Source organism: Haliotis cracherodii, unplaced genomic scaffold (assembly GCF_022045235.1).
Source record: "Haliotis cracherodii isolate W230 unplaced genomic scaffold, xgHalCrac1.p SCAF_1, whole genome shotgun sequence".
Lineage (NCBI taxonomy): Eukaryota > Metazoa > Mollusca > Gastropoda > Lepetellida > Haliotidae > Haliotis > Haliotis cracherodii.
Window position 1 is genome coordinate 54,012,213 of NW_027266264.1, and position 12,149 is coordinate 54,024,361.

Here is a 12,149-nt window from a genome sequence, read left to right on the forward strand (position 1 = left end):
ATAAACGTCAAAACTTAATTTTAATTTTAACATTGCGCGACCAAATGTATTTTATCCAATCAAAATGGAGCATTATGACTTGTTGGAAATGTAATGTAAAATGTTTTAATATGTTAAAATTAACGTTATAGTGCAAACGATTTTGTTATGTGTTTACGAGGTAAAGCTAGTTTAATTTTTCATTTTTGTTATTATTTATATTTATCATCTCGTAAAATCTCGTTTGACAACTACGTCAACTCTGTTTCTCGATCGGCCATTTTGGAGTGGGCTCTGTTGAAAACAGACACATAAAACTCTACTTTTCTTTATTTATTGACATCATACGACAAACATGACAAGTCTAACACAGAGAAACGTTGGACTTAAACAAAGAAAAACAGCGAGCCAAGGGGCAGAAGCTAATGATGCACAAGATAATTATGACCAGAGAGAGGAAATGGAGGATCACGACTCGAAAGAAACCCGACTGACGCTAATGGAAGAAGTCTTATTGCTTGGATTGAAGGACAGAGAGGTATAACCATAATTAGCGAATGACAATAAGCTTAGAATTGGAGGACATCAACTGTTTATATATATATATGTTTGTTTTCAAGTTTTCCCGAATTATGTTATTGTCATGTGGAGGTTCCCTGACTTACGTCAGTGTGACAAACTGACAACCTGTCACCACTGGTCAGTCTTTTTGACATAAGGTTAGGTTTGAACAATGAATTAGACTGGGAATAGCTGATTGTAGCACACAACTCGTTGGTTAATGCTTTATTTCCTGATTTGGGGTGTGTTTTTCTCTCTCCAATTTTTGTGGATTTGTTGACAGTTGTTTGTTTACCACAGTGGTTGGTACCCAGGATATAAAGACAGATACTAAACGGTGTTTCTAACACTGTCATTTCATTTGTGATAATATTGCTGATGCAGTGTAAAACGCACTTGATCACTTGTAATAATGTGTGAAATAAGCAGACATGCCCAGTAACAGACAATCAAAGTTTCAATAATTTCATGTAATCTGATAAACAACAAGGCAATTTCTGTGTCATCTAAATTAGCATGATTTATGAATCCGGGCTTCAAAGTTGATTTTTTATTAGGTGCATGATATGGCTTCAAATATATTTTTTTCCCAGGTAGCCACTGGTAAATCAGTAAATGAAGCCAATATTGTAGGTAGCCAGAAACATATGAAATTCTCTTTTAAAAGCATTTTAATCAAATACCTTGCAGCTTTTATAATGCTTGGAATTGTATTGTAGTCACACATACTTTTATTAGCCCAAATTTTGTATTATTTTCTTTCCACAGCAACCAGTTTTGATTTACTTTCGAATGTCACCAACATGGCCATTTTGTCCATGTCTGTATTTGCATCCAATCGGCTTGAAATAATGTCAACCATCGCCATTATTGGTTCCAAAGTTATTGTCATCAATCATTATTGTTTTCACTCACCAACATTTGGTGGTTGCGATCGTTTTTTTGCAGTGCATGTCAAGTAAACATGGTAAAGCATGTCAGAAGTTTGTAAACTCCGTGCACAGCACACTAAGGGTTCACAATATTACCAGTATATCTGTAAATTAAGGTTCATTCTTTCTTCGATACATATCACAATGTCATTGTTGAATGCTCTGTATATCGGGTGATTTCAAAATAGAGATTTTTGTCATGGTTTTTTTATGTTATACACTTGCCAAATACCTTTGAAATGTTTATGTAATTCCAAAATGCAAGTTCTCCTCCTGGAGTTTGTCTGTAGCAGTTGTGTGATGCCAAGTCATCACTTCCCCGGAACATACATCCAGGCATATTTATGGAATGAGTAAACATTGCCACCCATAGAATCAATGTAAGCATGTTAAGTGATTTGTTTTCTGTGAGACTGAAAATATAGTTACCATGGTGAACCTTGCTTATATTGTTATAATCGTGATAAAACAAAACTGCTGTCGATATACAAAATAATATCATGATCATGGGTAAACAAATGTATGATTTATACATAAACAATGTCTGAATATTATCAATTATTTTGGGGCAATGACATCTCATGTTGTTAATACTGCAAGAACACCAGGTTAATTGGTGCATTGTATTATGCATTTTTGAACATTTTTTGTTTTGATAAGACTGCAGTTCATCAGTTGCAGCACTGTCTTGCTAATTGATGATTGGACAAGTCTAGTGAACATAGCAACTTAGCAGATTTTAATACTTTCTGGCATGCTCAATCACAAATGCTTGCCCAAAATCAAATTTCAAAAACAGAAATAGCGTAAAACATGTAAAACAGACAATAAAGATTTATAGGATATATTGTCATCAAAATCTGGGTTTCCCGTTTGTTTTTGAACAAAATAATAATGGCCTGCCCATTTCCTTGTCTGAATTTTTAATTGCATCACATGATGATGATTACAGGGCTTTTCTGTCTGCTCCTTTATGTGATTGCCATGTCCACAACTTGTGTCAAGAACTAGTAACAACATAGAAGATGCTTTCACTTGACTACTAAAGGGATTAATCCTGACAGGCTTTATTTGTGGTGTAATCTCAAATCTCCAAGGGCAGCAGGTACCCAAACAGGATGTTAATCTTAAAAAAGCCACTTACAGAAATTTGACCATGTTAATTATTCACATGGTCAAGATCAAAGGTCGTTTCACACACTCAACATGCTCAACAGTGTATGCAATGTTTTTGTTTTTGTAGGATTAACCATCTTAATAGAAATAACCAGACCACATCAGCCATCGAAAACATTTGTTGCACACTGCTGCACAACTTCACTGGTAGCTTTAGGCCATGCCCTCTTATACGTTTGTTTTGGAAGCCCGATTACTGAGCATGTGATTTCATCATTCCTACTTCAGGTACTCTGATATATACATACTTTCAATGAATGTCAAGAAATTGTGTTACTGCGCCCTTGTCAGCATTCAAAATTAACATGCTATATTCATTATCATCATGACCCACATGGGGTCTAATAGTCAGGTTTGTTTATTATAAGCCTATAATCATGTCAACCGGTCAAGAACATGTACAGGCCTGAATATGTGCTTTACTTCATTCTTATTATTTGGCATGTTTAGTAGAAACTGGTAATTTTTTTTTTTTACCAAGATTGGAATTATCAATAAACAACTGTATGTTATGATAATGATCATGATGATGTCAGATTTATTTATTTTTAATTGGAAATCATATTCCCATATCAAGAGCCACTCCTAGGCTTGGAAACATACACAAGTGCTACAGAAGTACAGTCCCTCGCTCAAGAAATAGAATGATCACTGCATAACTGTTGCAGTAAGAGGACAATGTATCATCATTGTGTTTTTAACAATGGTCAGAGTTCAGTGTGACCACCTCTTGCTGCTTACTGTTCCAAGAAGACATATTCAGTAGACTGGTCTGTCTGTCTACTAGGGCTGTTACGATTCACTCGCGTATTCAGTGAATCGAACCGTAACCATTCATGAATTGAATTCGTTATTCATGGCCACTAGAATCGAATATTTATGAATATGCTATCATGTATGTTTACATACCCTGTACCTAAAAATATCCATAACAACATATTGTATGCATAGATTTCTTTCAATGATAACACTCTAATAATATTTAATTTGATAGTTATTGTTTTCACTTGTCATTGTCGCATTTGAGCAGATACTAGTACCTGGATACGTGCAGTATATAAATGTATAATTTATTAATAATTAACAAACCATGTCAAATGAATTATGATGTTATTATTTCACTGAATATAATAATACATAAACTGCTGACTTGTTATTGTAATTGTGAATTAAAATTGGTATTCGTTACCGTATATTTGTGATATGAATCGTATTCGCCGCATAGTGTATTCATTGCAGCCCTACTGTCTACATTTGTAGCGGTACTGATGTTAACTGTCATTCATTCTGTCATCATTTTCCATAGATATTGCTGTTAATGTGTGGCTTATTGTTAAAGTCTGAGAGTGCCATTTATTTCTGCTGTTTCAGGGCTATACCTCCTTCTGGAATGACTGTATATCATCTGGGCTGAGAGGATGCATCTTGATAGAGCTAGCACTGCGTGGGCGTTTGGAGCTGGAGAAGGCAGGAATGAGACGGCGAAGTCTGCTCAATCGCAAGGTCATCTGCAAGTCCGACACCCCCACTGGAGATGTCTTGTTAGATGAAGCTCTCAAGCACATCAAAGAAACGCAACCAGCAGAAACTGTCCAGAGTTGGATTGAATACCTCAGTGGTGTGTGATTTTGGGGTTTTGTTGGAGGTTGACCAGTCAGTGGTCCTGATTTGAAATAACGACAATGACTATGAACATACAGTTGGTCACTGAGCAACCATAGAAAATATTAATGAGGTCCATAAGTTTTACTCATATAGAATTTTTGTAATCGGGTCCGCACGTTCTTTCATTCATAAAGTATTGGCGTTAGGGCTAAGGATCCCCATGACTTTCATTTCTTATTTCAAAAGCTGTTGTATTACCCATTTAGGCAAAGAGTTTGGCTTTCAAACTGTATGTATATTTCATTCATATTTTACAAGAAAAAGCAGTTTGTGCCAGTGTTGTATTACAGCACATAGAATTTGATTAAAATAGCGAAGCCTCAACACTGATACCTGATTAGAAAGCTCACCTGATTCTGTGGAGCACTCTCCTACTGGGAGTTCCATGTGACCAGCATAATACCTCTGCCTCAGGCCAGCGCCATGTGACAATTCGTCACATCTTACACCGTCCATTAAAGATATTGCATATGTTTTTCACCTGTTTCATTTTTGACAAGTCTACATACTTAGATAAACATATGTCATAGAATGGTTAACTTTTGTGGTGAAAATATCCTAAATCGTGAAAAACTATTTCCATTTGCGTAGTTATCCTATGTTGTACAGCTCCACACGGCTGTCATCAAAGCCCAATGGAGAGCTAGTGATACGGTCACTTTGATCTGTAAATATGTATTGTGATGCAACTCACGGTTGCAGTTGTAGTACATATTTTTCTGATCATGCAAAACAATTTGTGAAGCGCCCCCAAATACTTGCATTAGTCCGTTCTATTCTGATTTTTGAAAAAGCGTGTTTGTTTTCAAACGAGAAAAGTCCAGTCACGTGATATGCAAATTAGCCTGTGGCAGTTGTGTAATGCTAAGTCACCGCTGCGCAGGAGTGTGTCTGTGGAGGTGTCCTTAGATCTTCACACAGAGAGGGATCATTGGAGTAAAATTTTAACAAGATTGGCCCTTCCAAAATAACAAGTAAAATTGGCAGTCTCATCTTAAGTTAAAACATGATTGACATTGACCCAAACTGTTTCAAAATTACCTTTTTTTCTTCCTGCCGTAAACTCAGAAAAATGGCACACTCATAATACATGTAGTATGTCTAGGCATCAAAGTGATGTGATTTAAGTATGTGGAAAAGCTGTTTAAGTGTACCTCTCACCATGCTCACAAAAAACATGATGCACAAGGATTTGTGTGGAGCCACTATAACCATATTAACTATGTATCACCAAAAATTTTTGTATGATATAGTCAGCATTTGTTTTGCAGCTACAAAACCTAAATTGTTTCCAATGAGACTTAACTACTTTGTCTTCAAATAAGTATGTACCTTGCTAATGAGGTGAAATGTCTGTTGTGCTGAACTGGGTATACTGGTTTGTTGTAAGGATGTATACATCTTTCTTCAGTGGAAAAATAACTTGTTGCCATTTTCTCAATTCACATTCAGTGTTAATTCTAGTTTCCAAAACCAAACTTCTAGGAATGTCCATGAGAAAAAGTTGGGTCATTTTCAATAATGTGGTGCTATTTTCAAAAAGAAGGTAAGGAAACCAAGACAGCCTATTTTCTTGTATAAACTATCTGTCCAAGAGGATTCTAGGCCATGGTGACATCAGAGCCTTCTTTTTTCGTTTTCTGTTTGGAAAAGAATATTTTAAGTGTTGTAAAACCTTAACCACCCATGATATGATATTGCAGCGGTAGACACTAATGTTTTTAGTCCGCTAGTCCTTATAATATCATATAGCAAAACCCTTAAAAAGGGCAAATTTCTACTAGGCCTTATGATACCTTAACTATTGTGCAGTTTCACAAGGACTACAGGACTAGTGCCAATTTCTAACGCTGTATTGTCTAACACAGCAAATAGAGAGCCTTGTTGCATGAGTTGTCTCCCTTAGACCATGAAGTGGGACGCTCCTTCTGACTCTTATAGCACTTTCGCTACTCTCCCAGTATCATCGCTGCCACCAGTGTGCAAGCGGTCATTACAACAATCTTGAATTCGTTTTCCCTCTAACCCCAAATGTAGTGATGTTTATATGTCTATATCTTTGGGAATGTCTTTCTAGTGAATTGGGACATGGTTAACAACTGACTTATTATGTTTCCTGATGAATTTACGTTTGTTTGTTTTATTAGATTGGTTCGAGATTGCAGAGTAACAGAAAAAACTCTCAACTTCTCTCTAGCAGGCTCACAAAACTAATGACGAGATAGTTGAAATGAAATATTAATTTAAATTGACAAACAAAATAAGTTAGTTTTGGAACAGTGTTCAGCGTCACGACAGTGATCACTTGTTTGTAAGCATAATGGTCAATGAGTTCAACCTAGCACAGTGGGTTAGCTTTTACTAGTGGCAGCTGTAGTAATAAGAGCTTGGAGAACAGGCTATCTTTGTGAGGAGCTTCGTGAATTGCTACAGCGTGAAGTGTTGTATGAATTCCATGGTTCATTGTTGAACTTCTTTTTTTCAGGTGAAACCTGGAATCCTCTGAAACTGCGCTATCAATTGAGGAATGTACGAGAGCGTTTGGCCAAAAATCTGGTCGAGAAAGGTGTATGTTCCACTGAGAAACAGAATTTCCTGCTGTTTGACATGACCACACATCCACTTACCGACTCAACCGTCAAGCAGAAGCTCATCAAGCGAGTCCAAGATTCCGTTCTCAGTCGCTGGACCAATGATGCCCATCGAATGGACAAACGTGTATTATCTCTCATTTATCTTGCTCATGCTTCAGACGTTTTGGAAAATGCCTTCGCTCCCCTGTCAGATGATGATTATGAAGTGGCCATGAAACGCGTTCGAGAACTGATTGATCTGGACTTTGATGCGGAGAGCATGAAGGAAGGAACCAATGAGCTTTTGTGGGCTGTCATATCTGCTGTCAGCAAGTGATTCTGGCTTATGCTACTTCTGTGCTTTCAATGGATTTGGTGTCTTTTTCTACCTTCACATATAAATGACTTTGTGGAAAGTGAGGGACGTTTCATGTTTTAAGCCTTGAACTTCGACCAGTGATTTCAGGCTTGACAGAGAAATAAAATGGAAACACAAAGTCCCTCTGAATACATGGAACCAGGTCAGGATCTGTTCCCTTAGCAACTAAATCTGAGAGTAGAGATCCTGCCTGACCCGAAATTAATAAGAAACTGTGGGATATGTATATGATTGGGGACGTTTTAACTTCATTAAGTTTGCCAGCATGTCACAAAATGACATTAGTTCAGACTGATGTCATTCTGTTTGGGGTTCAGTAGATAGTCCTTGATGTACCCAACGGAGGGCCAATCACCTTCTGTGTTGATGTAGGTGGCGGAATATCAATATGTCATCTGATTTGGACAATCCCACAGTTTGTGATGAATGATTTAGGGGATATGACTGTCCATTGGTCCTTTTGTATATAGCCTACTTCTTCATTGTTTTGTATCATAACATTCACCATGTTCACATGTATTCCTCTCCTGCCAACAGATCCTGTCCTATTTGTGAGATATTCTCGTTCAAGTCTGTGCATCTGGGTTTTCAGTTTGCGTCCATCATCACCAGTATTTTTACAGGCGTAGCTACCAGACTGTTTGGATTTTTGGACATATTTGTGATGACATGCATGGGTAGACTACCAGGCTGGATGTCATAAACAGCCCCCCCCCAAATGTTCAAAGTCTTGTAGCAGTGTTGAATTTAAAGATTCCTGGGGTGCTTGAGGTCTTTTGTGGTATTTGAATCTAGGGGCCCCATAAGTCTTATCATGTATGACAAGGACCCTTTGACTTTCATGCTTCAATGCAAACACTGGTTAGGCTTAGATACCTTCCACATGACTAGGATTTATCCCAGACTGTGTGTAATATATTTGTTAATCTGTCTCGATCAGAGTTCCATTTAAGAAGTGGTTGAGCAAAAACGTATGCACACAATATCCTTTATCATATGTACACTGAAGTGTAGTGTGACATGTGTCAATGTGTTTTGAAGAAATTCTCTATCTATTAACAGTATACTCTTTTAAACACACTGACACTCAGTCGCCATCATATATATCTACCTGCACACTCTTGCGCCGAACTCACACACACACACCCACACACACACGTCACAATCATACACCTATATGCACACACACCATCACACACGTCACTTTCAAGTCCCCACTCGTCGCAATCAGATACCCACATACACATGATCATATGCCTACACCTATACACAACAATGCATATGTTACCTTAATATGCCTACACCTATACACATCCATGCATATGTCACCTTAATATGCCTACACCTATACACATCAATGCACACATCACAATCGTATGCCTACACTTACACACGTCCATGCACACGTCGCCATCATATACTTACATGCACACACATCAACATACACACACATCAACATACACACACAATCATCATATGCCACCTATACACATCCACACGCACACATCACCATCATATACCTACAGCTATACACATTCATGCACACGTCACCATCATATGCCACACACCAACCCCCATCACTGGTATATGCCGTCAATAACCGTGACATACACCATGTTAACACACCCTGTCACAGTCATCCACACAACTACCATGACCGCACTGAATACTTTCTCTTAGCTGGCAATTACTCATCATCCGTTGTAAGGCAAAGCAAAACACATGAACTACATGTATATTCAATCATAATATAAAGAAATAGTAACAGAAGTAGTGTCAGTGATTGGTTCTGAGTTTGACTATTTTCTGAGAACTAGACATTCCATTTATATTTGGTAGTATCAGCATGATCCGTACTATCTCTATGAACATGTTGAATAGTATTAATATTCAAGAAAGTTATCCATTTTCACTTGAAAAAAATGAGATCATGGTGATTATTTAAAGAAATTATGTACAGGATACATATGTTAAAACAAATGTAATATTTTGAAGGGAGATATCGCATTACTAATAACATCTTTTTATGTATGTTGTAGGAACTTCCAATGCCTGTTTTTATGCATCATTTTCTACAAATAATGGCATTTATTTACCATTCAGTGTCAAGACATTGCAAGGGATTTTGAATTCCTGTTCTGGTTCTAGTTGTGATAATATAGTTAGTATATGATTTTATCCTGTAGATGCCAGACTTGGAAGGTGTACCACAGTGTTGGTGTGATAGACTCTATCAGTTGTAAGTGTATAGAAAGTGTACAGATATTTTTCTTGACCAGCTCATTTCCTTATGTCAATCTGTTTTGGTTTTGCCTATTTTATTGTGTACATTATTTTGTTATGTTTGATTCATACAAGACTTCACTTGACAACTTGAGAGGCAGTAGCCATGGTTACGTTGTCACGCATCAAGTGATATAATAAGTTTATCTCACGTTTTTGAGACTTCATGAGAAGTTGACACCAAGATGTTCACTGTTAACATTCATATACTCTACCCCAAATGTATGTATGTTATTTTTTTGGATGGAGTTCGATACAAAACATGGGAAAATGCGCATGGTCATGTGAAATGTTTTTAGTTGTTTTTCACAACCAGCGAGTAAAATTAACTGCTTCTGTGTTGTGAAGAAGTGATTTCTTGTTTGGGTTGTTTCAAACCATGGGGTTTAAATTGTGTTATGGAATAATATATAAAAATATGTGTGTCTACTTGAGAGGGTTTTCATGTCCTTGATCAAAAGAAATATAATGGTATGCGTACATGAAAGATGTTTCAATAAGGTACAGAACAGTGACTTAGTGCACAGAACATCTAACCATGTTGTTTTGAAGCTCTTTCTGTACATTCACTACTGTATTCAGGAAGCTGCAGAGTACTTAAGTTCTGGTTAATTTTGTTGTCAAAAACTTAAAATATTAAGTACTGGTACTTGTATATGACTATCAGATCGAATATTATGACCCTCAGATTGAATATTTATGACCATCAAATTAAGTACTTATTGCTCTAGTGGCTAATTAACTTGGAAAATGATGGATCAAACATAAAAAATATTGGTTCATGTGCCTGTAAAAGAGAGCATTTCTGTGCATAGGCATTAAACCCAGGCTGTCTGAATCACTGTTTCATAGAGCTGCAAAACCTCATGGTGTGATGTGTTTGACACCGGGTATTCTGATAAGTAGTTGCATCATTTGATGACGAACATTTGAATATGTGCTGAAATTTTTACATTTGCATGTCATGTTGTGGTTTAAAGTATTAACAGTGGGAAAATTGGGTTTCAAAATGGTATCCATAATAAATGGATGTGATCATGTGTGGTTCAACACTATTATAGAAATACTGTCATCAATTCTCTTGGAATGTGCAAATGTCACAAGTGTGGATGACAATGTTATTTTCGCTTATTTAATGATTGTTGTCTTTGACAGCTGCTTAGAATGAATGGAATGTGATATGACTCAATACTTCAAATCTTTGGACAACCCGATCGAATTGTTGGATGTTATCAGTATGATTAATGATGATGTTGCTTCCCAGGAAAAAAATTATTGTCAGGTTTAGCTCGGGTTGTGCTTCGGCTAAGGTATGTTTGTATCTTTTTGTAAAACAGTATTCATACAGATTATTTGATGCATTATTGGAAAATCTGCAATAGATTCAGTCAGATCTTACAAATTATAAGATATGTGCCATGTTCCAAATTTTAAGACAAATACAGGTGTCAGAATCAGTATATGACATGGAGTTCTACAGATGTGTATCTTTCCATACTTTCTCAGTGAGAGTGACCCAGATTGTCTCAGCACTAACAATAAAGAAGACTTAGTAGTCTTGATCGTATAACCTGCTTAGCCTGCACAAGGGGACTCAAGCACAGGTATTGTGTGCCAAGGTTTGGAGTTTTCATCACAAGCAGTGAACCATGATTTTGGTGTCATACCTTGTCATTTCCAAGGGTGAAGCTAGTATTTTTTCCTGAAAGGTTTTACCACCGTTTGAGTGCTGATGTATGTCCATTGTGCATTTCCTTCAGCAGATGGCTTTAGAAATACTAACATCTCATGTTATATATTTTGGTAGTTATGATATTCTGATAGAGCAACAGGATGGCTCTGTCATATGTATGTGGTACATGATTACACATATGTGGTTTTTCATACTGCTTTTCGTGTTTGTGAAGGATTTGTTAATTCGAAGAAATACTGAAAATATGATGTTCTGTTATGCCTCTGTCAAAGTTTCTCAAGAAAGGATTCACCACTGAATGTCTGCTGTGTAACATTTAGGTAGATACCTGTGTTGATGCATTCACACTGGTTTCGTGATTGTCACCACCTTTGTCATGAATGATGCTTTATTTCAACCAGAATTGGTATCTTTACAGCTGAAAGTGGGGCTAATGGTTAACAGTTAGTTTTGTGATATTTAGGTGCAATCATGGGGAAATATTCTATTTGTATATAGGTCATTGATACAGATTTGTTTACATGTATATCAATAAATTGACAAGATATGGTACGTCACTTTTGTTTCCTTTTTCATAATCATATTTAAATGTATACTGATGTTAGGATAAGATACCATCTAACATGCTTTTGAAAGTCATAGCACAATGATCACTTTGAGAGCCCTGTGCACTTACCTCAGGCTGATTCATCAGTTTCACATTTGTGAACAGGGACATTTTGTAGTGGCCCTTGAATATCCGGGGTAGAATGGGTCTTCAGCAACCCATGCTTGCCGTAAAGGGTGACTAATAGGATCGGGTGGTCAGGTTTGCTGACTTGGTTGATGCATATGATTGTATCCCAATTTCATGGATTGATGCTCAAGCTGTCAATCACTGGATTGTCTGGGCCAGACTCAATTATTTA

At 36.9% G+C, this 12,149-nt stretch overlaps 1 protein-coding gene across 1 annotated transcript; it reads left to right on the plus strand.

Annotated features, from left to right (window-relative positions):
• Positions 1-245: 245 nt before the first annotated feature.
• Positions 246-11,793, plus strand: LOC139479440 (Golgi phosphoprotein 3-like). The gene is made up of 3 exons (XM_071262293.1): positions 246-517; positions 4,020-4,266; positions 6,799-11,793. Exons 1-3 carry the CDS (start codon positions 335-337, stop codon positions 7,221-7,223), a joined length of 855 nt encoding a protein of 284 aa, XP_071118394.1. The 5' UTR covers positions 246-334; the 3' UTR covers positions 7,224-11,793.
• Positions 11,794-12,149: the final 356 nt, after the last annotated feature.

What these genes read in the sequence shown, in the direction of transcription:
- LOC139479440 (XM_071262293.1), top strand. Translation starts at nt 335, where the DNA reads ATGACAAGTCTAACACAGAGAAACGTTGGACTTAAACAAAGAAAAACA. An exon ending in TTGGATTGAAGGACAGAGAG is followed by an intron (nt 518 to 4,019) that starts GTATAACCATAA and finishes CTGCTGTTTCAG; the next exon opens with GGCTATACCTCCTTCTGGAA. An exon ending in TTGGATTGAATACCTCAGTG is followed by an intron (nt 4,267 to 6,798) that starts GTGTGTGATTTT and finishes TCTTTTTTTCAG; the next exon opens with GTGAAACCTGGAATCCTCTG.